The following is a 27801-nucleotide window of genomic DNA, read 5'->3' on the forward strand; positions in this document are numbered from 1 at the left end:
TGCCACGGGCATGGGATGCAGCAGTAGCAGCAAATGACCTTGTATTTCCATCCCTCCTCCAGGTGTTCACCAGGGGCAAGGAGTCCCATACCCACAAGGCGTGAGTTCTCCCAGTCAGTGGAGATTTCTATTCTCCTACTGGTGAGATAAACTCCTTTAATTAATACACCACCGTGTCTCCAAGGAGATGTGATCCAGGGGGCCTACATCACAAACGTGATGATGTGTTCATCAACACATTTGGTGAAATTTCTCCATCTTCGGAGGGAAAAGTTTAGTCCAAGGCATCTGAAGCCAAAGCCTAGCAAGTGAAATGGTGAGAATTCTCCAGATCCTCCTGCATCTGCTCAGTGCTGGCCTCTCTGATTACTAGAGCTCAGGCCTTGCCTCTGTTCAGAGAAGCAGCCAAACACACAGCGCTCTGAGTCACCAGCTCTGAAAGAATGGAGGGGTGGGGAACGCAGCCAACTCCCATAATACTCTGCAGCCTCTGCCTGCAACTGGGGATTAGGCAGAGCTGCGGATTAACTTGGCAGGGAATCATCACGCCCTTGTAGAGAAGCCAGCCATTGCTGGAACCAAAAAAGCCCTTTGTTGGACTGGTGTCCTCATCAGGGGTCACCTGGAACCTCTGTTTGGGCTAATTGCTAAGATAATGAACAAGATGTGCTCTCTACCAACACCCACGCCATATAAATTCCAGAGTTTTCCTGACAGGAGGACTGAACACATCCCATTCTGAATCCACCTACCATGATGAGGGAAACAACTTAACCCCACAGAACAAAAAGAGTTCGCTTTGAGTTGGGATGAAGTTAACAATTCACTGAGCACAAACTGGGGAAAGTGGGGCAGGGTCTACATTTCAGGGCCAATAACCAGGTCTGAGCACAGGGCTACGGGCTCCATTTCGTTTCATCCTCACACCCCCATTTTATACACGAAGGACCAGGCTCAAAGGTGCCCAGGGTCACACAGCTGGAAGTGAGGGGTCAGGACTCCACCCCGGTCAGCCTGACTGTGAAGCACATATCGCATCGTGCCTGGTGGCTGGTGTGGCCACTCGAGCAGGATAAACCAGAGAAAGTTCCTATATCAAGACCACTCGGGCCTAGGCCATCAGCTTCAACCTCCAAAAATAAGTATGTTTTTTCTCTCTCTGGGCAACTACGGTAAGCCTGCGCCCAGTGCCCCCTAAAACACATTTCATTCCAGTGCTTTTAGAAGTCTTTTAAGGAAGAGCAAAAGAGAACCACACTTCCAATTATTTACATGTCAAAATGCGTAGAAATAAAAAAAGGACTTTACATGTAATTGTTCTTAATGCTTTAATAGAACATTCCCCCGAGAAACCACCTCCCAGCAGCTTAACCTTCAAAGTGAAAGGAAATCATCATTCAAACTCGAAGAAGGCAGAAGAACAGAACTGGAACACATCGGACAAATTGCCTTCTGTTTTTCTTCGATTTAAAGCTCAACAATTGGTCTTCCTATCACAATGTCTCGCTACATAAAACTTTCTGAAGAACATGCATTCGCCATAAAGATTCAGGGAAAGGCAAAATGTGGGCAAGCTTTTGGCCCACGTTGTAAGCTGGCATGAGTCTGGCTGAGAAGTTTAGAAAGGGGAACAAGATAGAAGGTTCAGAATCAGACAATTTTGGAAGATAAAATGTCCCTCCCTGCAGCTGAAAATGAAGGACGTGGCCTCTTTTAAACCATCATTCTCATTGACTAAAAACAGCCAGGGCTGGGACCAAGAAACCCTACAGAAAGAGACATGACAAGAGACACTTGTCACAAGTGACAGTTGCACAGGACAAAAACCATCTGATGACCACGAAGAGTGGATGTCAAGGGGGCCTGACAACAGGGTCTGGAGGCAGACAGAGGTTCAAGCCCCAGCCCTGCCACGGTGCGTGTGACCTCAGGCAAGCTGCTCCATCGGTCCTGAGAAAACCCCAGTACTCAGCTTTGACTGCTGTGCGGATTAACTGAGCAGATGTATATGAGACAGAACAATCCCTGATGCACAGAAAACACTGAAAAGCTAGCTATCACAATATGTTTTGCCATAAAAGCAGCAGACGCGTGGATATAGAGAACTAGTGGTTACCAGTGGGGATAGTGGGGAGGGGCAGTATAGGGGTGGGGGAGTGGGAGGTACAAATTCTTGGGTGTAAGACAGGCTCAAGGACATATTGTACAATGTGGGGAATAAAGCCAATATTTCATAACAACTGTAAATGGAAAGTTATCTTTAAAAAACTGTATAAAATTTTTTTAAATACATTTTGCCCATAATTAATGGGTAGCATCTGTTCCAGGGACCTGTGGGGCATGTGCTGCTTTCATCTCTTGGCCTGACACGGTCACCAATTAAAACACACCGGTCTCTCTGTGCAGGATGCACGGAAGGAGCCCGAGGAAGGCCTGGCCGCCTGCTGGCTTGGGGGTGATGGCTCGCCCCACTTGTGCACAAGCAACAGGAGGCTCAGGGAAGGCAAGTGACTACTCTCCAGAAGCCACCTGAGGCAGAACCTTGAAATGACCACCTGGAGGTACGCTGGCTTCCCAATCTGTAAAGAACTTTCCTGTCCAGGATGTGGGAAGTGAGGATTCAAAGGCGGGTTTGGGACCTCCTCTTAAAAGGAAAGAGTTCTTGAAACCAAGGATTCTATGACGCGGTGTCTAGAGTGTCTTATTCATGTGAACCACCACCACCACGGGCACAGCTTCTGAGAGCCTGAACCGCCCTTGCCAACACTGCCATTACAGAACAGAAAGAAAAGAAGAGGAACAGGAAAGGAGGAGAAACTCCCTTTTTAATACTTTTCCCCAAGAGGTGAGTGATGCAGGCTTCCAGGTCACACACTGCAGAGGGGGCTGTGCTGTACATCGTCCACTCACTTCACTAACTCTGGCTGGGCAGCTCCTGGGTGCCAGGCACTGGGGGAACAGCGGTGGCCAGGCAGGGCTGGCCCTGGCCCTCGGAGAACCGGCACCCATGAGCAGAAGGTCTGCACCCAACAAAAACACAGAGAAACGGACAACAACAGTTAGTGTGAGGAACAGGGTAAGAGAAGATGCCTGGGGGAGGAAGGGGGAGGCCCTCTCTTCAGAGATGAGGGGCAGGGGCAGCCACACAAAGACCTGGGGGGGATGGTGCTCCAGGAGGAACAGTGGAACTCCTCGGCAGGAAGCAGGAGGTGCAGGTCAGACAGCGCAGGGCTTCAGCCACGGGAAGGAGTGTGGATTTTTTCTTCTGTGTGCAACAGAGGGTCTTAAGCATGGGAATGACAGGAGCTGATTTACACTTTAGAAAGTGAATTCAGAATTAATTCAGACGAAGCTGCTGTAAAACTTTGAGACAACCCGAGGACCTCTGAACTTACAAACTAGATGATACCAAGGGATTGGTGCTCATTTTAGTAAGTGTGATAATAGCGTTCTATGTGGTTATGCTTTTAAATCCGTATCTGTTAGAGACTCCTATGTAATGAATCATTTACTGGTGACATAATATCTAGGATTTGCTTTGAAGTACTCTAGCAAAAAACAAAGCAGACAGTGGGATGGGGTGGAAACAAAAGTGACAAAATGTGGATAAGTGCAAAGGCTGGGTGATGGGTGCATGGGGGTTTGTTATACTCTTCCGTCTACTTTAGTATGTATGTGAAAGATGCCTTAAAAAATGTTAAATAAGCAACATAAGCAATCCGTTATTAAAAGTTTCACTCTATGGCCATGTGGCAGAGGGGTAAAAGGCATCTTGGCCTGGTTAAGGTCCTCTCAAAGCCAAGGTCATATTCCCCTCAGCAATGAACCTGGAGGAAAACCCAGGTCACATCCCACCTCATGCTCCCCATCCCAGCACATCTGTTTGTTAAATGACCACGTCTCTTGTCTCTGCTGAGCAATTTCTATTTCAGATAAAGCAGCCAAAACAAATTAGCCCCAATCTGCACAAATGAACCAAAATCACAGTCTGACCCCAACTGGTGGCCCAGGGACAACCTCCTTCTCGAAAGCTTGGGGCCAGCTGACCCTGTGACCGTGGTAATCACAAAGGGATGCAGGTTTGCACACACGATCTCAAGACGTGATTGATGGGCAATAATTAGCTCATTAGCGGTCGTTCCTGGGCACCGGATGCAGGTTTTTAAAGTTGCAATGCTGACTCACTCTTCAAAAGACTTGCCACTTAATGGCTTCAGGTTAACAAAGATGTACAGGTTCAGGAATGAAGTAAATGTCTGCAGTAAAAATATTGGTGCCAGCAAGGACCTGGCTTGGATCTAGTCTTCTACCTCGAGAAGCTACGCTGGGCATGTGAAGTACTTCATTTACATCCTGTTTATCCTCCCTTCACCTCCACGTAACAAAGTCGACTGGGAAAACAGACTCTAACCCAAGAAAGGGACAACTAGCATCACACTAGCCAGTGCTGATTCTACCCTCTGTCTCACCCGCCACATCTTCTCTCTGGAATTGCTGGCCCTGCTTAGATGTGACCAGCATCGTCTCTTGCTTGAATGGCTCAAAGCACCTGGAGCCCAGACTCTCCCCTCCAAGGCTGGCCTTCTTCCATCCACTTCTCTGTGGAGCCCAGGAGGGGGAACTGTCCACAGAACAGATCTGATGCATTACCCTCCTCCTTAAAGGCCTTCCTTAGTTCCCCACTGACCAAACGCTTCACTGGGACCTTTGGACTCTGTCCCCAGGTTGCCTTTCAAGACCCTTCCTTAGTCATTCCCCACATGTACCCCAGACTCCAGGATGCTGCGCTGCAGCTACCTGAAGCTTTCTCAGTATGTCCTCCTGCTTCCTGCTTCTCTCCCTTTGCACAAACGGTTCTCTCTTCCTGGAATGCCCTTCTGTGAGCTTCTGGAACACAGAGATCATGTCTTTGTCATCTGTGGATGACATCTAGAAAACACACTTGACTGAGGACAGTGATAAAAGTCTTGGGATGACATATAACAACCTCCATTTATTAACTTTCCAGGCTTCAGACACTAGGCCACGTTTCTTTACCTGCATTATATCACTTAATCCTCTCTGTCACCCTTGAGGAAGTTCTATATTATCCCCATCTTATAGATTTTTTTAAATTGAGGCTCAGAGAGCTAAAGTAACTTGTCAAAGGTCACACACCTCATACAGGGATTTGAGCCAAGGTCCTTCTGACTCAAAAGCTGTTTTGTTAATCACCACGGGGTCAATCTGATATACTGATGACCACAGAACAGAACTTAAGCTACCTCGTCACTCTATGTAACAACAGAAGTGGGGTTTTCTATGTTTAGTTTAGTTCTGTGAGAGCTTATAGTGTGCAAGGCACTGAACACAGACCGTTATGCACCTTCCAAAATACCTGTTCTTCCCTTCTTCTGTTTTGTTTAGGGTGACAATGTATCCTATTCAAAAACAAAAACACGTTTCTCAGCATCCCTAACAGAATAAGTACAGGCCACTGAAATGTAGGAGAAACTATATTGAGTGACTTGCGTGTAACCTCCTTAAAAGCAGTTGGCACACACTCTTTTCACCCTTCCCCTGCTTCACCCTTCCTGCTGCTGAGAATGTAGATGTAATGGCTAGCGCTCTAGCAGCCATCTTAGACCATAAAGAACCGTGGAAACTTAAGCCAGAAACACAGCAGAGCAACAACAGAGAAGTAATTGACAAATACTCATTTGTTCATCTGACAAATTTCTGAGCTCTATTATGTGCCAGGCATTGCACAGGCCCCCAAGATAGATCCATCTGTGAACAGATGGGACAAAGCTCCCTGCCCCCACAAGGCCTACAGAGTAAGAGAAAAATGCAGTAACACCTGACTGTAATAAGTAACGTATCAGAAGATGATAAATGCTACAAAAAAAAAACAAAAGAAAGAAAAAAGAATGAGGGGAAGGGGAGAGATTGCACTATGAGATTTGACAGACCAATGACTGAATGAGGAGGAAAACAAGAGTATTTCATAAGACACAGTTAACTCCACTCCTAGCGAAACCACCTTGAGAAACAAAACAGCCTCACAAGATGGAGAAGAGCTGCAGGGACCATCTGCGGGTTTAGTTCAGCCCTTATTCCACGTTACCAGAAACGAGAGAAACGAACTCAAAGGAAAACCTGTTCCACACTAGCTGATCGTTTGTAAATTGCCTTTTCGGTGTGGCTCACATGGGGGTTTAGTAGTTCAGCAGGTGGTGTTCCAGGACCCCCGCCCTCCGCTCCAACCCTGCAGCTCAGCTCTCAGCAAGGTTACATTTGGAGCTCCCAAGAAAGACTGCATTTGAAGAAACAGTTCTGCTTAAAATAAAACATCTTTGTGATGGCTGTTTGGCGTGAGCCGTGTGATGGTAGGTGAGCATCTCACATGTCTGTGTCTGTGCCTTGTCTGCGTCTGGCACCCGGGACGAACTCGGTGAACTTTTGTTTGCTCGCGGAACAAATAAACTTTGCAAACTTCCAAAGCCACTAGACTTGACAGTTGTCTCTCTTTAAAGTGCATTACTGCTGCTGCCAAGAATATCTCCCCTCCACTGAGCTTCCTGCTGCTCCCCTCCCCGGCTCCAAAATAACAAGAAGTTGCTTAGCAGTGATGTCATTGCCACTGTCACCGCCTGCAGGGCATTCACATGCTGGCTATATTTAAGACCCAGACTTCATGTTCAGTGACATGGAAATTGCCACCTTGTGAATCGTACCGGAAAGGCAAGGTTTGAAAAATTATTTTCTACGGAGAACCAGCTTACCAACTCTGCCTCTTCCAAGGCAAAGAGGAAGAAGCCAGGGCGTTAAACTGAGCAAAGGGCCCCAGCTCCTGGGATGAGTGAGGTCCAGCTGTTTAATTTCAACTATTTCTCTCAAGTAACACGAACACCGACGTCTGCTTGTTAGTATCATCTCTCCCGCCATTGGTCTCCTTTCCTGGGCTCTTCTGTTATCCCTCAAAGCCATTCTGTTATTTGTGTTTACTCCTCTAGACTTTTCTACCTACCTCTCATTAGAAAAGACAGCAAATAGGGGCTTCCCTGGTGGCACAGTGGTTGAGAGTCCACCTGCCAATGCATGGGACGCAGGTTTGTGCCCCGGTCCGGGAGGATCCCACGTGCCGCGGAGCGGCTAGGCCCGTGAGCCATGGCCGCTGAGCCTGCGCGTCCGGAGCCTGTGCTCCGCAACGGGAGAGGCCACAGCAGTGAGAGGCCCACATATTGAAAAAAAAAAAAAAGACAGCAAATGGAGCATTGATGAATGGCAAACACGTTTCCCTCCCCAGCAGACAATTATCATAACCTTTTAATGAGAGTTCTATCACATTGATTGGTTTGGGTAATTTTTTATCTCCTCCTGCTTCTGTGCTTTGATGGGGAAAAGTGATGGGCTAAAGAAACATTTCAGACACAACCACCTCCCTTTTCCCTTAACAGCTGCCTGTTTTTCGCATCTTGATGAACCACCCAATTCCGTGTCTGGTGCACATTTTATGGGGAACATCTGGCGCCGACTACTAACGGCTCTGACGCTGAACCATTCCACGGTGGCACGTGCTTCAAAATGCAGATGTGCGTGCAAATATACCTTGCTGCTTACTCCCTAAAAATTTTAGTTCATCAACAAAACCTGAGTCTTTGATTGGATTCAAGAAGCATTAGAGAAAATAAACAAGCACGTGGCTTTCTCCCTTGTGCGCGATTGCTTTAAGAGATGGTACAGGGCTCCTATTCCTCTGTCTGTTCCTGCCCATCATTTTCATTTGGAAAAAGTATCTAGGAAACTGACACAGGTCACAAACTTTTGAAAGGGTCACGAAGGAATGTATACGGCTCTCCAGCGTTCATGGTTCTAAGTTCAGACATGAATGCATTTGGCATTTCCATTCTCTGGCCTGTGAGGGATTCCCGCAGCTCTGCTCCCAAAAGAAAAATCAGCTGGGAAATCACTCATGCCAAGGATACCTGCACCTTCCACAGCCACAAAAGCAGAAGCCAAGTGGTGATGAATGATGATGGAACCAGCTAAAGCTCTAGTGGGTGGGTCCTCCTGCCTCACCCTGGAGCCAGAACCACATGACTTGTGCCATTAAAGCCTTCCTATCCTTTGCCCCATGACCTCAGTCCTGGAATACAGCCTGAGGAAAGAAACTGACAGAGGCAGAATGAGCTACAGACAAGGGGATATCATCCTAGCCTTTATCTACAATCTCAGAAAACTAGAAGCAGCCTAAACACTAACCCACGTGAAAACTGTGAAGTAAACTGCGGTGTGCTACACAGCCATTAAAAATGCCAAGGAAGCAGGCCCTCCACAGGCAGATGGGGGAGGGGGGATCAAGTCGCCTCTTCTTGGAAAGGATTTTGGCAATAGGAATCAAGAGTCTTTACAGGGCTTCCCTGGTGGCGCAGTGGTTGAGAATCTGCCTGCTAATGCAGCCCTGGTCTGGGAAGATCCCACGTGCCGCAGAGCAACTGGGCCCGTGAGCCACGACTGCTGAGTCTGCGCATCTGGAGCCTGTGCTCCGCAACGAGAGAGGCCGCGATAGTGAAGAGGCCCGCGCACCGCGATGAAGAGTGGCCCGCGCTTGCAGCAACTAGAGAAAGCCCTCGCACAGAAACGAAGACCCAACACAGCCAAAGATAAAAGTATAAAAATAAATAAATAAATAAAAGATTACTATAAAAAAAAATAAGAGTCTTTACAGATACTCATACTTTCTAAAATGAGAATTCCACTTCTAGAAATCCAGCTCAAGATTTTTTTTTTTAAATAAAAGAAGGACTGGACAAAAAAATTATGTTCATGAAAATACTAACTCTAAAAAGAGGGGAAGGGGGGAAATGGTTAGAAAAGGAAATGGTGTGAGAAACAAGGACATAACCCAACATGTAATTCTACACGGCCATCAACAGTAACGTCCACATAAGCGAACAGCATGAGGATATTCTACTTACATTTACTTATATTTTACTGGTTTTCAAAGCAGACCATCAACTTATGGATTCAGAATGATCTGAATTATGTAAAGTGAATGTACACATAAAATAAACTGGAATAAAACACATTAACAGTAATTGTGTCCAAGTGGTTTTCTTCTTTAAACTCTTCTGTTCTTCCCAGACTTAAGGATCGTAATTTGTGCATTTCTTTTATATTCTAGGGGTAAAAATCTCTACTTAAACATAGTTTGAAGTCTACAGGGAAACACAAGAAAATATTATAAACAAAATAAAAATTGCCTGTATAAACCCTCCTACACTGTTGGTGGGGATGTAAACTGGTGTAGCCACTATGGAAAACAGTATGGAGGTTCCTTAAAAAACTAAAAATAGAGCTACCATATGATCCAGTAATCCCACTCCTGGGCATATATCTGAAGAAAACTCTAATTTGAAAAGATACATGCATCCTAATGTTCACTGCAGCACTATTTACAACAGTCAAGACATGGAAGCAACCTAAGTGTCCATCGACAGATGAATGGATAACGATGTGGTATATACACAGTGGAATATTACTCAGTCATAAGAAAAGAAGGAAATAATGCCATTTGCAGCAACATGGATGGACCTAGAGATTATCATACTAAGTGAAGTGAGTCAGACAGAGAAAGACAAATATCATATGATATCACTTCTATGTGGAATCTGAAATATGACAGAGGGACTTCCCTGGCAGTCCAGTGGTTAAGACTCCACGCTTCCACTGCAGGGGGCACAGGTTCAATCCCTGGTCAGAGAACTAAGATCCCGCATGCTGCACGATGTGCCCCAAAATAAATTAATTAAATTAAATAAGGCGTGAATGAACTTATTTATGAAACAGAAACAGACTCACAGACATAGAAAACAAACTTACGGCTACCAAAGGGGAAAGTGGAAGCTGTGGGGGGGGGGGTGATAAACTAGGAGCTTGGGATTAACAGATACACACCACTACATATAAAATAGATAAATAACAAGGTCCTACTACATTCAATATCTTGTTATAAGGTATAATGGAAAAGAATCTGAAAAAGAATATATATATACGTGTGTGTGTATATATATATATATGTGCATACATAAAATTTATCACTTTACTGTACACCAGAAACTAACACAACACTGTAAATCAACTATACTTCCATAAAAAAAAAATTGCATGGACACACTAATGGTGGTATAACTATGTAAAAATTGTACTTAAATGAACTAAGAAATAACTGTCATGCTAGGGTCGTGAGATTTGGGACTCTCTTTTTTCATTTCAAGTTGTTATGTTGCTTTTACAACTTAAACGTAACTTTTTTTAAAGTTATCTTTTCCAACATTTTTTAAATTAATTAATGTATTTATTTTTGGCTGCATTGGGTCTCTGTTGCCATGCACGGGCTTCTCATTGCGGTGGCTTCTCTTGTTTCCGACCACGGCTCTAGGCACGTGGGCTTCAGTAGCTGTGGCTCGCGGGCTCTAGAGCGCAGGCTCAGTAGTTGTGGCGCACGGGCTTAGTTGCTCCACAGCAGGTGGGATCTTCCCGGACCAGGGATCAAACCCGTGTCCCCTGCATTGGCAGGTGGGTTCTTAACCACTGCACCACCAGGGAAGTCCCAAAAGTAATTTTTCTAAGCACAGAAACAAGAGCGTTCTCAAGAAATCTCACACTGGCCAGTCATGACTGAATTCCATCCCAGAATCCCCCTTGTGGGCATCTTAACCAAAAAGCATTCAACCTGATGGTGGGCAAGCAAGGCAAGCTGCAGAATGATGGGCTCGTGTTAAAAGCCCACATGCAGATCCTCCAAAACCCACAAAAAGCAAGCCTGCATGCTGTTTATAGTTCAGTTAAAAATAAAATGAAAAGCAAAAATGACAAATGTTAATAGTGCTAATTCTTATAGTGGACCATAGCATGCTTTGCCTTCTTCAAACAAGCCAACAAACAAAAACTAACTCCAAACTTTGTTCTGAGATTTTTAAAAAATCACAAGTGCCTTCACATCGTTCTAAGAGCCCAGGGGTTTCGAACCACTGAAATTCCCCTTTCAGATCATCACCAGCATCTGTGTGAGCCCTGGACACTCATAGCGGCGTGAGGCCTCGGGCAGCATCAGCACCACCCGGGAGCTTGTTACAAATACTCGCTCTCAGGCCCCGCCCAGGCCTGCGGAATAGGAGTCCGAGGTCCACCATGACCCACAGGTGCCTGGTGGACGCGTTACGGTTTGAGACGCACTGCTCTGAGCCACGGGCTGTCAACTTTGGCTGCACCTGAGCAGTCTGGGTCTTGCCTCCAGAGATTCTGATGTAATTGGTCTGGACAGCGGCCTGGTCATAGCAGTTTTAAAAGCTCCCCTGGGACTTCCCTGGTGGCGCACTGATTAAGAATCTGCCTGCCAATGCAGGGGACATGCTTCGAGCCCTGGTCTGGGAGGATCTCACATGCCGCGGAGCAACTAAGCCCGTGCGCCACAACTACTGAGCCTGCACTCTAGAGCCCGCGAGCCACAACTACTGAGTCCACGTGCCACAACTACTGAATCCCACGTGCCTAGAGCCCGTGCTCCGCAACAAGAGAAGCCACAGCAATGAGAAGCCCGCGCACCGCAACAAAGAGGAGCCCCCACTCGCCACAACTAGAGAAAGCCCGTGCGCAGCAACAAAGACCCAACGCAGCCAAAAATAAATAATAAAAAAAAATTTTTTTAAAGCTCCCCTGGTGGGCTTCCCTGGTGGTGCAGTGATTGAGAGTCCGCCTGCCGATGCAGGGGACACGGGTTCGTGCCCCAGTCCGGGAAGATCCCACATGCTGCAGAGCGGCTGGGCCCGTGAGCCATGGCCGCTGAGCCTGCGCGTCGGGAGCCTGTGCTCCGCAACGGGAGAGGCCACAGCAGTGAGAGGCCCGCGTAACGCAAAAAAAAAAAAAAAAAGCTCCCCTGGTGACTGCAATGTATCTACAGCCAAGTCTAAATAAGGCATTTAGCTCCTCAGAGAATTCTTTATTAGTTAGTTACATCCGAGCAACGGCGGGCTAGATTAACTCCCGAAAGTGGCTCTTTGCAGCCTTGAATGGAGGGATAATTTACTTGTGCAAAACCGGTAATAACAGTCACAGCTGCCTTTTACTAAGTACTTATGAAGGGTGCTCGCTGTGCGTAGCTCTTCTCGTGCGTTATCTTTTGTGTATTGATAGTACCTGGAAGGGAGAGACTACTATGTCGCAGTTTTCTAGATGAGAAGCATCGGGGTGAAATGACCAGCTGAGATCACACATTTGGAAGTGGAAGGAGCACTCGCAGGGCCCTCAGAGCGAGCGCCTCCCTTTTTTTGCACCCTAGGGGCCTCACCCACCTTACTCTAGTCCCGGCCTTCAGAAGCTGGACTCAAGTCCAGGCTTGCCCCGTACTTCCTTCCAAGAATGGCCACCTCAACTGGAGCACAGGGAATTACTGGCCAAAAGGTTAAAGTCTGTGTTTATATAGTCCTCCCCTGATTTTCAGCACCTAGAGGTTAGTCAGCTGTCTCTGGTTTCTCTGACTGATCCAGCTTCACACAGAATAGGTGTTTGATGAGTGAATCAACCAATGAACAAATGAGTATTAACTAACCAACCATCTTTCCCTGGATCCGGGCAGCATTAAACCTCAGGAAACCAGCTCCTCCTCCTGTGCCATGGTGTCTCCTGCCCTGACAGGCGCGTCTTGCCCTCACCCCTGTCCCCACACGCCAGTCCCGCCCCCACGCACTCCGCTCTCCTTGGCTGCTCTGGTGTGAGTCACCAAGGACCTGTCAGCTGCTGACAAGGACGTGCGGGAGAATGACGAAGAGCACAACTCACTCAGCTAGTGAGACTCAGCAGAGCGAGAGCGCCAGCAACCTTGGGGAAGGCCGCTTCGTACCCAAGGAAAAGTGAAGGACAGGAGGGGCAGGGTGGGCCAGGACACCAGGAGCTCAACGGATAATTCCGTGTGGTCAGGGTTCGGTCCCCGGACAAGGATTCTAAAAGAGTGGCCACGTGAACATGGACCACAAGGCTCTTGAACACACAATTCTGAAGGTACGTTTACAAACTTGAAGATGAGAACGCTGCAGCACGGGCTAAAGCGGTGATTCTCACTGGGAGTGGACACAGTTGTAAAGCTCCCCGGCTGACTATAAAGCATAGCGAAGCCTAAGCGAGGCCAGAGTGTCGAGATGCTTTCGGTCACCACGATAAGGTGCTACCAGCACTGGGAGAACTAAGGCTACGAACTGTCCTGAAAGACAAGACAGTTGCACACAACCAAGAGCAAACTACATCCTGCCATGCTTTCAATGGTCCTGATGGCCCATTACGTGGGTGAAAAGCTTGTTTGTAATCTGTGCCTGTCCTTGAATTCATTAACTATGCACTGAATAAACCAGTTTTTACCCTGGGGTCCACCATGCTCTGCTCTTTCATTTTCTGTACTTCTTCTAAAGAGTGACTTCTAACCTAGGGGTAAGACAGGAATAAAGACGCAGACCTACTGGAGAACGAACTTGAGGATATGGGGAGGGGGAAGGGTGAGTTTTGACAGGGCGAGAGAGAGTCATGGACATATACACACTAACAAACGTAGTAAGGTAGATAGCTGGGGGGAAGCAGCCGCAAGGCACAGGGATATTAGCTCGGTGCTTTGTGACAGCCTGGAGGGGTGGGATGGGGAGAGTGGGAGGGAGGGAGACGCAAGAGGGAAGACATATGGGAACATATGTATATGTATAGCTGATTCACTTTGTTATAAAGCAGAAACTAACACACCATTGTAAAGCAATTATACCCCAATAAAGATGTTTAAAAAAAATAAAAAATACAAAAATACAAAAAAAAATAAAAATAAAGAGTGACTTCTGATCTTGCTGCCTTTAAATCCAAACTTATGCATTTTAAGTAGGTATGAGCACTTAACTGCATCATGATTTTCTAGCAAAGCTCATGCCCAGCCAATATATATTGTAATCTACTTTGTATTAATATTATAAATTACTTTCCTATTATTTCTCCTTCATATTAGAGTTAGCATGTTATACTGATTTTTTACATTATTTGCGCAGGTAGGGTATGTTAGCTATGAACTTCATTTCAGGATAGTAAAGGAGTTGGTTTTTTTTTTTAAGGGATACTGGGCTAAAATTGAGAACTATATGTCTAACCATGCCAAAGTGGCTGGACTAGGTGCTTGCTAACGAGGCCAAATTATATCAGACGTAAACATCCCACCAAGGAAAGACACGCAGAGACGCTGGGATGACCTGAAGCCCAGATTTCACCATCACTCACGGGAGGGCTGGCTCAAGAACGACAATCTCTACTTCAGGAAACCTACAGTCTGTAAATGTGACGAGGAGCTGCGCCCACCGCAGGGGTTGCCCACGCTCTGCCTCCCCACCACCCACCCCCACCTGATGGGACACGCTCCCCGACTGTCCTCTTGAGGAAACGCCTCTGTCTCTTGTTCTTGCTCCACGTGGCTAGGTGAGGAAAAGCGAGCCGCCTCCTGGCTCCAGTGGGCACGTGACCCAGGCCCGGCAGCAAAAGTAACACATCCCGCTGGGGAACTGAGAGTGAATCCCGGGACTTTCTCCCCAGCTTTCGGGAAGACATGCTCTCCTTCCACTGGGTGCCAAGCCGACGGGATTTATGCCTAGTGCTGCCGGGGGGCCCTCTTGTCACCACGAGAGAAGAGCAGGCCTGAGAATGAAGCTGTGAGCAAAGGAAAGAAAGGGGAGACACGGAAGGAAGCAGGTCCCGCAGGCACCGCCCCCCCCAAGGCCCTGGGTCCAGCTGGGCGGAGAGCTAGCTCTTCTCCGAAATTTTCAGTTATACAAGCCAATCAACAGCACCAGTTTTCAGCGGGTTTCCATCACTTCATACTGAGAGATCTCACACTACCTACCTATCTTAATCGAAAAAATTTAAGTAGATGGCTGAGGGGTTTCCAGAAAGCCACAAGTCACCAAGCTTGACCAGAACATCACCATGGGGCAAATGACAACCATCGACAGATCTGAAGCTAAGCTCAGTGTGACAGTTCTGTGCTGAGGGAAGGCACTAACAGGAGGAGAGCCGTCAGGTGACCAAAGAGCTGACGTTCCTCAGTGAGACTCGGACCAAGTGGCGCTGTCACTGGTCCCATGGTCCCTGCCCTCCCTCATTTAACCACTATTACAGAGCACCTACTGTGTGCCAGGTGTGATGCCAGAGACAAGGAAGACAAACAAGGTAAAGCACAGAGGCATATGGTCCTTGACCTCGTGGAGCTTACAGCCTAAAAGCAAACACAATACAGACACACAACTGACACTAATACAACTATAGCAGGACACTGGTTCCCATGGAAGGACAGCCACAGAGGGATGTGACCTAGCCAGTGGTGGGGCAGGAGATGGTGGACAAAGCCTTCTGTGTCGGTGAGTGTTCCTGATGAAGCAAGAAGCAGAAAACCTGAATCAAAATGGCTTAACTAGCAAAGGGGATTTACTGGCCAATACAAGGGGAAAATCTGGCTTCCAGGGGAGGTTGATCTAACAGCCCTTTGATACTATAAGGAAGAACCAGTTCTCTCACCCCTCCTCTCCATTCCAAGCTGTAGCATAAGCTTCACCCTCAGGCTGTCTCCCTCGTGTTGGTAAAATGGCTACAGCAGTTACAGCCTCTACACCCTCACAGCACATGTTCTAAAGGGAGCCACTCCAGCCATCCAACAACCAAGGGACCACCTTCTTCCAAAGCCCTAGCAAACCTCAACCACATCTCCAGAATTAGATCACGTGCCCATTTCCTGAACCAAGTTCAATCACCACACCTAGCTGGGTCAAGCCATGGTTACCTGAACCAATCATTTCAGAAAGGAGATGGAATTATCTTGACCAGATTAGACAAATCAGGGCTGACCCTTGGTGTTTGGGAGAGTTCAACCCCTACCACCAACCAAGAGGAAAAAAATTGAAAAACCAAGCCATGGATGATTCTCCAGTGTGGGAAAAATGTAGGGGAGGGCTTTTCAGGAAACAATACAATGTCCACTATAGCAACCCTTCTTCTCGTGAAAGAACCCCACTCTCAGTCGCCTTCCCAACTCTCAGTTCTCAACCATGGGCTTTTAGAATCAGACAACAAACCAAGTGCTAATTTTTTGAAATACATATAGACAAAAATTGGACCTTATTTCTGATCTCTACTCACCCTGGCTGCAGTTTTGCTTTGTTTTACGTAATGGGTTTGAAACAGTCCTCCAGAGCATGTTTCTTTCATGAGACAGAATTGAACAATGGGACATCATAAAAGAATGACAAATTCTTCCTTTTTCAGTCTCATGTATGACTCTGCCCTCTTGGCTTTGGGACTTTATCCCAGCAGTTGCCACTGCTCCACCAGCACTAGTGTAGGGATGGCAAATTCTTGTCCATGACAGACGTCACCAATTCAGCACTCCCTCCTGTTGAGCCCAGATGAGACCCCAGAATCCTTCTCAACCCAAAACCCCAGTCAGCCACTCCCAGAGTTGGCAACAGGATGAAACCTACTATTGGCTTTCCCTGTCACAGAATGTATTCCAACTGGGAGTTGGCGATGAAAAGAACCAACTCTTGGTTCCAAATGCCATCCCTAACCCATGACAGGCTCAGAATTCAAGCCAGTATCCTCCATGTTTGACTTTCTCAACTTTGACCATTTGCCTCTTGTGATTAAAAACATAATCAATGTCTTTAGATGGACACAAGATGTTTATTGTTCTTTTTCATAAAAAGCAGTCTTCATCTTTCTCCAATAATTAAAAAAAAAAAAGACAAGAGACTGAGCCTTAGGGCAGAAACAGAGATTTAAAACCTTCATAGAAAGCCAATAAAGGCCTCCCAGGGGGCTGGATGGAGTGGTATGAGCAGGGCTCCCAAGGTCCTTGGTCCAGCCTCACTTACAGATCGTGCAGACCAGTTCTGTCTCACATGCAGAACGCTGTCACATCAGATCACTGCTCGGCAGCCCAACAGGGACAAATAAACAAAGGGACACATGCTGGTCCAGCAGGGCTGGAAAAATAACACCAGGAGGGCCTGAAGGTAAATGAAGTCCAGTAGTCAAAGGCTCCAAGATGCTCGTTGCAGGGGAAAATGGGTCAAGTGAAGGACCCACGAGATTCTGGCCAAGCCTCAGCATCCCTCGCCATGCCTGGCCAAGGCAGCAGCTAGGAAGAAGAAATCAGGGAACGCCCACTGAGCACTTATGATAATTTTCGAGCTGCGCTGAGTGCTTTAGGAGCATAAGCTCGTGTCATCTTCCCCACGATCCTATGAGGAAGCATAACAGACAGGATTCATCTGCCCGCCACCTGCCCTGGGGACCTGGCAAGGCTGTCAGTCATGGCCTCTGCTCACTCCTGGCCACGACACGCCCAAGGAAGAGTCTTCCTGAAATGTTACATATGGACATTGGAGAAAGAGTCTCTTCTCTCTGGATCCTGCAGGGGGCTTGGTGTCACACAGGTCATCTTTGCTGCTGAGTGCAGAGGCACTAAGACCGACATTAACACGGAGCCAAGAGCAGGGGGGAAGAGCACGGACCTCACGGGAGCACCCAGGTCCAGGGACCAGTTCCAGCAACACAAAATTCCCCTGCGGACCCGAGCTAATTTGGTTTGGGTTTCTGCCATCAAAAGCATGAATATTAGTTAAGATTATTATGCCCCGGTTGTAACCGGAGATTTGAGAAATTAGTGAGTGGCAGAGCCAGGAGTCTGTGCTGCTCCCCCTGCTGGGGATGAGACATAGCCCTTCCACACCAGCAGTGACCAAGACACACGCACAGCATCTTGCTTAACGTCTCTGCACATGAGGTGTGGACAGGGCCCCACACCCACTAACCCCTCAAACTTTTAAAGAGGAAGAACCAGAGTCTCAGAAGGGGGAGGGAATGACCCCAGTCACACACCTAGTAGAACGCCTCAGGAGGAGAAAAGCCGTGACAAAAGGGCGCTCGGAAGGCTGGTTCCGACATGAGACACAGGCAGGAGAGGCCCTGAGCAGTGCTCTGTGGAATGATCCAGCGGGTTCTCCTCGAGACACCTTCCTCACCTCCTCGGTAATCACAACGAGGAGGCTGCATCACGGCCCTGGCAAGTTGGTAACTGAGGGAGCGGTTTTACTCATGCACAGCGAGAACAACTCGCTCTGATCCCCTAATAACCACACAAGGCAGCCTGGTTAGTCAGGACTCAGGACTGCAACAGAGAGAAGACCAGTCACAACCTGGCTCAAGTAACAAAAGGAATTTATTGGCTCACATAACTGACAAGTCCAGAGGAAAAGCAGATTCAGGGAGGACGGGATCCAGGAGCTCAAACAGTATCATTAGGACCTGTTGGTTCCTCCCTCCCTCCACCAGTGTGTTGTCACCATGTGGGGTCAGGATCTTCCCGCACGGCAGCAAGGACAGCTGCCAGCAACCCCTGGCTTCCATCATATCCTCCCAAGAATGCTAGAATTGGCTCTTACCAGATCAGCTTGGCCACACGCCATCCTGTGACCCAATCATGGTGGCCAAGGGATGGAACAAGCTGACTGACCAGGCCGGCATCATCCGTCCTGCTCTGGAGCTCAGGTCGGGCAGTGGTGGGGTCATTCCTGCCAAACCACAGGGACAGAATGGGGAGAAGGATAAGCCAGCCAAGGAAGACTGGGGTAGTGTTTGTCCCAGGGTGGGTGTGATAGGCAGTCTCCAAGGTGGCCCCCAATGACCCCTGCTTCTTGGTATTCCATCCATGTGTAGACCCCTCCCACATTGAACCAGGTTGAGCTGTGTGGCAACAGAATATAGCAGATGTGATCATGTGTCATTTCTGAGATTGGATACAAAAGCCACTGTGGTGGCTTCCATGTTGGGTGTGTTCCCTTGCTCTTGGGTTACTCACTTTGGAAAGCCAGCCGCTAGGCTGTGAGCAGCCCTGTAGAGCGGCCCACATGGCAGGAAACTGAGGCCTCCTGCCAAGAGCCATGTGAGGGAGCCGGAAAGTGGACCCACCAGCCCCACTCAAGCCTTCAGATGACCGCAGCTCTGGCCAACAGCTTGACCGCAACCTTATGAGAAACTCTGCACTATTCACACATTCTTCACTCACAGAAACTGTAGAGGATCCTCAACGTTCACTGTTTTAAGATGTCAAGTTTGGAGATAATTTGTTACACAGCCAGGGGTAAATAATACAAAGAGCAGAAGCAGAAAATGTCCCTGCAATAAGCCCACAACCCTGTCCACTTGCTTCCCTCAAAGGTACTTCTGGTCAGGTAAATGTGTGTTTTCTTTCTGCTAACACCTGTCTCATAGCTTGAGCTTTCTTTTTTTTTTTTTTTAATTGAAGTATATATAGTTGACTTACAATGTTGTGTTAGTTTCTGCTAAACCGCAAAGTGATTCAGTTATACATACATATATATATATATTCTTTTTCATATTCTTTTCCATTTCATAGCCTGTTTATCACAGGATATTGAATATAGTTCCCTGTGCTTATACCATAGGACCTTGCTGTTTAGCTTGAGTATTCTTAATTCCACAGGAAATAAAGCAATCAATTATTCAGGGAATGAGACTTACCGACCCTGAACAGCAACTGATTACAATGCCTCCGCCCAGCAAGGAGCAGCTGCTTGGCGCCACAAAGGCACTGGGCTGGTTATATGACCTTGCTCTTTGTTGAGCCATGATAGCACAAAAGGAAAGCCATTAATTTTGAGCAAAATGAATGTGTACTAAAACGCTAGGTTTGCTCAGGGATGTTCCCATTTTTACAATTCTACACTCAGAGCCAGTAAGCCCCACATACACCCAAACACGCTTCTCAGCATTAGCATACTCACGGCAGAAATAATTTCACTTTCTTGAGTCGGAAATAGCCTAATTCTTAACTCTTTCTGCACCACTGACGTTAAAATACAACTATTGATTAGGCAAGGTTTCTTAGTAATATAATTATTATACTAGAGAAAAATGATAGTTAACATTTTTGAGCATTTATGAAGCACATTCATGGAGCCGACATATGGTCCGTCCTTTTATCATTTAACCACTCTACGAGGTGGAGACTTCTCTTATCCTCATTTCATAGCCAAGGAAACAGAGACAGAGAAGTTAAGTAACCTGCTCGAGGTCCCACAGCTACTAAGCAGCAGAGCCATGATCGAACCCGCAGGATCCAACGTCAGAATCCATGCCACCAACCACTAGGCTAAACCACCCACATTATGAAACCTGCCACTTGGACACATGGGGACCTAAAACAGAGCAGCCCTGGTGCACGCATGTGGGCCTCGCCTCCAGCCTGTGACCCTGCACATCCTGCCTGTGTCCCTTCGGTGACAGCACTCCCCAGCCCCCAAGCCACAACTGACCAAGTGGGTCCACCACCTGACAACACTGACAGCTGCTCCTCCCGCAGCCAGAAGCCCGGAGAAAGTTCTGACAGTTGGCAGAGGTCAAGTCTGTCTGCAACACGTCAGCAGTTGAGTTTTTCAAAACTTACACATCCCACTGCTCCATTTGCTTTCTTCCTGTTTTCTCCTTCTGAAGTGTCTGCCTGCTTTATACATGTTCCTTCTACCTGCAAACTGCAAACTTTCAGGCACCTTAAAAGCTCAGCTACCCACTGCTTAAATGGGGAGGCTTCAGATTACAAACCTGCTCAGTTAAGAAGTTATTTTTTTCTATTCCATTCATGGGCTAAATAAAATTTACCCAAAAATTATCATATACTCAAAATACATTTACTGTAAAACACACTCCAATAGCACATCGCTGCCCAGCGCCTTATGTACTTTCACACACACTCCTCCTCATTGGGCCCGCGCAGGGGGATAAGATCATCCTCTCCGTTTCATAAACGAGGAAGCACATGCTTGTGGCAGTGAAGCAGTTCACCCAAAACGCACAATTTGCAAGCAATGGAGCAGGGACTCAAGGCTGAGCTGGCTCCTAACACAATAAAAATGACAGGCGACAGAAGTCTGTCTTTCTTCGATGATTCAGAACCCAAGACTCCACAGACTTCAGTCTTTATGACAACATAAAACACAATTACACCACAGAACCCTAGCATGGCCAGGTAAAATGCGGGTCCGGTTGAGAAAATGCGAAGTTAGGCACCTGGGACTGTATTTATCATAGTCATTTAACGGTCTGTGATGCTCTTGAGATGTCATTTTCAAATGTGAACAAAGAAGAAAAGTTCAAATTAAAATTAAATATGGGATCACGGTGCCAACTTTCAGTTACATGTATATAGCAATTACATTACTGCCACTCACATCTGCTGACAGCACGAGGATGGTAAATGCTGCTTCTGTCGGTTTACTTAACCCTGGGCTCCCCTGCACATCCACAAGTCAGGTTTATCTCCTGGTCTAATTTTAAAGTAGTTTTAAAGAATGACCTGATAAACTGCTTATTTTACCTAAAATGGGGGAAAAAACTGGAACTCAAGTGTCCAGCAATCAGAAATGCTGACTTTAAAATGGTGCATTAACTCAATGAAATGCCACATCCAGGCATATAGAAATGGTGACCATGAAGCTTCAGTGGTGGAGGGAGGTGGCCTAAGAAGTGACAGGCTGCAGATTTTAAGTACAGTACAGAAAAATACGTTTGCGTGTGAACAAATTCAGTAAAAATGCATGTTATTATGGGAGTTGGAGCTTGGCAGGGGGCGGCTGCTTTACAGTCCTCATTATTAATAAGATATAAACAAAGTCACAGAAAAGGAAATACAATAAGATGGCTCAAATAAAAAGAGGTTCAACCGTACTCTGAATTAGGGGAATGCAAGTGAAAAATATTCTGCCAGCGCTGCTTTCACCTGTGATTTTATCAAAGACCCCAAAGTCGGATCCGCCCCGGGGGGCAGGGCTGTGCTGGGTGAGGCCCAGCCTCCCTGGAGGGCAGCTTGACGACCTCTATCCAACTCAGAAAGGCACTGCGCTTTGACCCAGCAATTCTACTTCCAGGAATTTCTCTGGCAAGCAGAGTCATATTGGGACAAAATAACAAATGCGAAGGTTATTATTATTAGAAGAGGCGAACGGCTAGAAACAACCGGGGTGCCTGGCTGTTGGCGTGCCAGCCAAATGAATCCTGGTGCAGGCGGGCAATGAGGTATCGGGGGCTGTTAGAAAGATGGCAGCTCCGTGTACCCAGCGCAGAACAATCTCTAAGCTGTGGAGGGAGTGGGGTGTAGGATACGTGACCACTTGTACCAAGGCAGAAAGGAAGGAGGGGAGGGAAGTGAAAGGAAGAAAAAGTTTGTGCGTCCGAATGTATGCATCTGCTCACGGAATGCACAGAGCATCTCTGGGACGGCAACACTGCCCACCTCCAGGGGTGAACCAGGTGGCTGGGGGTGGCGGAGTTTAACCATTTGTACCTTTTGGATATTGAACCATGTGCATACATACTATTCAACATTTAATGTAGTAAGTTAAATTTCAGATGCATAAATTTTATTTCCATTGGTCACTTTTTTTTTTTAGTTAAAAAGTATTGATGAAAGGTGTGCTTGGGGTTTGAACAAAGCCTCCCCCCCCAGTCCCTCTGCCCTCCCCTACCTTGCCAACGCCTGGATCTTTGTGACGTGCCGCTCCTCCTGTTCGGCCACCTTCCGTTTCAAGGTGTCGACCTCTTGGCGGAGCACGGCCGAGTGCTCCATCTCACCGTCAAGCAGGTTCCGCAGTGACCTGGGGAGAGGAGGCCCACCTGCTGTCAACCCAGAGTCCATGGAGTCAAATCTTAGTTCATTCATCTTCCACAAGGCTCTGCATAAACTGCAGTTCAAGTCCATCTCATATAAACTGATTTGAGGAGATACCAAACTCTGCTCAAGAGCCTCTGAAGCACAATTAGGATGAGTCCCCGGGAACCATCTGTGGCCTGGCTCTGTGGCCCTGAGAGCCTGTGGGCAGCTTAAATCAAGGGAAAACAATGAGCTGAGCCAATCCCAGGCAAGCCCCCTTCAAGACATCCCACGCAGAGGTGCAGCACATTCAACCGAGACATCCTGTCACAGCCACACTGCACAGGAGATTCAACAAAGGAAAGGGTGCCAGGACAGACCAAAAGAACCACCTAAACCACAGCAGAAGACAGGCTCCGGTTACCTGACAGACAACAGGAGTCTCATTTCTCCTGCCACAAAGCGCACCTTACCCCTGCTCCATCGCCACCTCCAGGTTAAACAAGCATATAGAGTATCTCATGGAGCTATACAATCTGACATTGCATAGAACGTGTTTTATATTATATTTGGAGTGTGTTAACCTCCAGAACACATTCACTTGTGTATCTGTCATCCTTGGTCTTAAACAGCAGAGAAGACAGAAGCTCTTCCAGAAATAATCACAAGTTACCACCTAGAAATGAGCCAAGCAGCGTTCTTCTGACCATCTACGTCGCTGGACCTCAAATGGCTATTTCTATAGAACATTTACTAACTTTGGTGCAGCTACATCCTAAATCTAGAGGACAGTTGCCACGTGACATCAGAACATAAGCAAAAGTGTCTGAACCTGCCCACCCTCACTGCTCACTGAACCCCACCCCCACCCCAAGACGTGTGTTCCTGGAAAGTTTTGAGAAAATTCCCCTCTTGGGGCCTGGAAACCCCCCAACACAAACACAGTGTGATTTTTTTCTCTCGCTGGGAAGGAGAAGAAATTACCAGTGATGACTGTTCTTTACAAGGTAAGACAAAACCTATGGCTTTTTCCAAGATAATGGCCCCAGCTGGATCAAGGAAAAAGCATCCTACCTTGTCTACAGCCTGTCACTGGAATTTATTTTCGTTGCAAAATAGCACTGTCTGAAGATTCCTTTTTTAAAAAACTCTTTTGTTTTCCAAATCACGCTTATTTGCTTTCATATGTTTCCATAAAGGATGAGGGAGAAGCTTGTCAAGCAGGACCCAAATCGAGGCTTCAAAAGGAGAAATCACAACTGCATGTCACTAGGGACACAATTCCTGCTCTGAGTACAAGAATAAGAGGGTGACATGAGCGTACACACACACACTCACACACACACCCGTCCCCTGGCCCGCAGGGAGGCAGCCCATCATGCTCGCAGAGCCTCGGCAGATAACTGCATGCAAACCCCTCTACTGAGCACCCTGTAGCCAAGACAAGGTTCTGGCAGTGGAGCAGCTCACGTCTGGGCAGCCAAGCAGTAGCAGCATGGCTAATACCTGGCTGGTATCTAGCCCTGGTTTCAACAGGGAATCAAAATGAATAAGACCCTTTGGCCTCTCGGTGCCTGCAACTAGGCTTTTGGGGAAGTCAAAAGACTCCAAATGCCATTTTGCCCTATGTGTCCCTGACTTGAGAAAATTTTAAGTATTCTAGTGCTTGGAACATGACGGGTAGACCCTGAATTAAAGGTTACCCACTACTTAAGGAGGGTCGCACGGTGACAGCTATGGGGATGGGGCTTCTTTTTGAGGTAGTGAAAACGTTCTAAAATTCTGGTGATGGTCGCACATATCTGTGAATATACTAAAACCCATTGAATTGAGTACTTTAAATAGGTGAATGATATGTGAATTCTATCTCAAAGGCTGTTTTTTAAAAAAAGAATTAAAAAATAAAAAAGATGGCTTTACAAATTGTCAGTTTGTTCTAAGATAGTGCGAGGATCATACGGTTTTCATTCCTTGCTAACACTCAAGCCACAATATATATGCTAAAGTGGTACATCTGACCAAAAAATAAGAAATCACTGGTCACAACTCTGCCAATAAAACAAAACTTCCTTCACGGGGATATTCTCTCTGCCCCAGATGTAGAATGTCCACGGTAGACTGCCCCTCAAGCACAGAGCTCTCGATACCTGTTCTCTTCTTCCAGCTCATCCTTCCTGGTCATCATGGCCACGATGGCCTGTCGCAGTTCACCTAAGGAAGAAAGCCAAGTCCAAATTAACCGGCAGATCCCGCCTGCTACACCGCCCCACACCGGTCTGCATTATGTGCTATTTAGGGCCACTTGTCTAGACAAGTTCCCTTTTCCCTTTCAAAAATAATTCCTATACAGTCTAAGAGATCCAGTGGGCTCAGTCAATCACTCTCATTAGCCACACAAAACCCAAAGGCAAAGCAGGATGAGAATAACTGTGGAGGCGTTTCCTTAGTGAATATAATCAGCCGCCACAGAAGAAACAGGCTGGTAATTTCTAAGCGCTTTTCCAAGTCTCTACTACCGGACAGCAACTGTTTTAGGACACGAGTATGTTCCCAGTTACAGCTGTTTATCAACCGCAGATCAGACAGCAGATCACATGACAACTGACTCCAGACCAACGCAGAAATTCTCAAGTTCACTAAGAGATCTGGCTTTCCTGCGCTCCCATAGACTCTGAAGGGGGGTGGGGGCCTCTCCAATGCACAGTCCATAATTACCTACAGGAGTGACTCTCCTGACATCTTCAACGTTGGAAAGCATTCACTGATAGAAAATCACCCCTTTAAAATCAGTAAGTGCCCACGTTTCCCATCTACATCAAAAACTTGTCACTGTCCAGCCACGGTGGACTCTTTACCATAACACTCAGATCTCAAGACCAGGAACTTGTGAATTTCTCCTGGAGAGCCAGTTTTGTTTCATTTTTTCCCTAATGAACCCTGGTGAACTTTATGTCCCTCTTGGGACTGGCTGTGAGGAAGCTCACAGCCAAAGTTACAAGTCCAGGGAGTGCACGTGGCCCTGTGGCCACCACAACATGTCCCAACCCTCCCTCTGATGCCAACCTGTATTTCCACCTGGTGCCAATTTACATATAACCCATCTCACTCTATTTTTTTCAATCTGTTTTAATATGCTGCTTCAAGTCCTCTTTTGGGAAGAAGTATGGCTTTTGGTTTCTTTTTTTTTAGCTGAAATTTGAACGTTTTTACTTGCCAAGCTCTGTTCAAAGCCCATACTGGCGCTATCTTGTTTAGTCCTTTACACACACCTAAGAAACACTACCCCACACTGTTGGGGTACAAATAAATTGGAAAGAAGGGGGAAATGGGGGAGGAAGAGGACACAGATAAATAGGCAGGTCCCTCGGTCCCCTTACACTCAGGAGGCGCAGGCACAAAGAGGTCCACCAAAGACCCTGAGGCAAGAAATCGGTCCCAGGACCCATGCTGCCCTCAGGCTGCTACAGAGGAGATAAAAGCCCACAGCCCAGGTCCCAGGGGAAGAAAGAGAAGGAGGGGAATCATGGGGGCTCCTCCTCAGCTTCTGGGTCAGACACCAGAAGCCACTGTTCAGAAGAGATGGGACAAAAAATAGACCCTCCCTGTCTTTTCTGACCCAGAGCAGCCACGTGGGCATCACAAGGACACGACTAGGAGGTCCAGGCCCTGGCTTCCCCATTGCACCTGTGACAGCATGAAACCTGCAGGTCACACAGTGAGAAACTGGGCCTCCTAAGGTGCTGATGAGAGGGCGTGTCTGAGGTGTCCCTCTCCTGGTGTCACCAAGGAAGATTCAAAATTCATTGGGTCGATGCGAACTTACTGAGCACCTACAAAGTCCAAGCCCTGCTCTCGGCACTGTGGGCAGAGGGTGAACAGAGGAGACCAAAGTCTCTACCTGCAGCAGGCAGGCCTCCTGCCCTGAAGGGGGACAAACAAAGCAGCATGGAGCAGTCGTGGCGACAAGACATGCCAGGAGGAAAGCCCGGTGCGGTACACAGATGGGTGGTGGGAGGGTGCCGCTTCCTGGGGTGCTCCGGGAAGGCCTCTCTGGGGGAAGACATGACAGCAGAGGCCCGAGGAAGGGAGGAAGGGAGGGAGCCAGCGTGCTGCTCTGTGGAGGGAAACACTCCACAAGGCACGTGCAAAGGCGCATGGACAGGAGTGAGCTTGGTCACATGAGGGTGGCAGGGTGACCCGAGGAAGGTGGGAGGCCCACGTGGCCCTGCCCTCAGGGAGCTTGGAAGCTCGAGGACTCGATGATAATTCTAACGCCCACAAGCTAAGCTCCAGGTACACTGTCTCCTTGGTGCCGCAGGGCAACTCTGTGGAAGCTATCTCTGAGTCCCTTTTACAGGTCTACTAACAGGCTCAGGGGGAGGAAGTGTAAAGACACAACTGGAATCTGAGTCCAAATCTGTCCAATTCCAACCTCTGCACTCGACCCCAGGAAACAGCGATAATTACCACCACTCACATGCAGGGATGTAAGAGCTACTATTTCATCGACAGCGCACAGTGACATTAAGTCAGAAGAACGCACCTGAGAGGTAATTAAATAAGCTACACAACCACACACCTTTACATGTCAGAGCCAGGAGGGAAACCGAGGCCTCCAACTGGCTGGGGAGAAGACCCTGGCCCGTGGGACGTGTGTGCTGTGTCCAGAACCGAGGCTGCTGAGTGGCACGAGTCCAGGTAACAAGGCTGCAACCAGGACCCCTGGGGCTCAGTTCCTGGCACAGGTTGTAGGACCAGAGCCACAAAGGATCCTCTGCACTTTTCTCAAAGTCTGAAAATTTGCAAAAGGGAAACAATGGGCAGAAAAAGCATTTCCAGACAAGATACTACTAAAGGTTAGAAAGAGCAGAGAGAGGGCGAGACTGGAAAGAACAGAGGGAAGGAGGGTTAGGCCCTCAGCAGAGATTTTTGTTTTGTTTTGTTTTTTATTTTTATTGGAGTAGAGTTGATTTACAACGTTGTGTTAGTTTCAGATGTAGAGCAAAGTGAATCAGTTATACATATACGTATATCTACTCTTTTTTAGGTTCTTTTCCCATATAGGTCATTACAGAGTACTG

General features: G+C 47.4%; 1 protein-coding gene across 5 annotated transcripts in view; it reads right to left on the minus strand.

Annotated features, from left to right (window-relative positions):
• Positions 1–27801, minus strand: part of SNX29 (sorting nexin 29) — a 541330-nt gene that overhangs the window by 388582 nt on the left and 124947 nt on the right. For all 5 annotated transcript variants that reach the window (XR_003003188.1, XM_024744175.1, XM_024744176.1 and 2 more), the window contains exons 12-13: positions 24868–24931; positions 22596–22724 (exon numbers count right to left, since the gene is read on the minus strand). Coding sequence is in view for 4 of the 5 variants with exons in the window: in XM_024744175.1 (XP_024599943.1) it covers positions 22596–22724; positions 24868–24931 (193 nt within the window). In the remaining variant the exon portion in view is untranslated. The remainder of the gene's footprint in view (positions 1–22595; positions 22725–24867; positions 24932–27801) is intronic.

The sequence above is a fragment of the Neophocaena asiaeorientalis genome, unplaced genomic scaffold (genome assembly GCF_003031525.2).
Source record: "Neophocaena asiaeorientalis asiaeorientalis breed wild unplaced genomic scaffold, Neophocaena_asiaeorientalis_V1.1 scaffold91, whole genome shotgun sequence".
NCBI classification, from domain to species: Eukaryota; Metazoa; Chordata; class Mammalia; order Artiodactyla; family Phocoenidae; genus Neophocaena; species Neophocaena asiaeorientalis.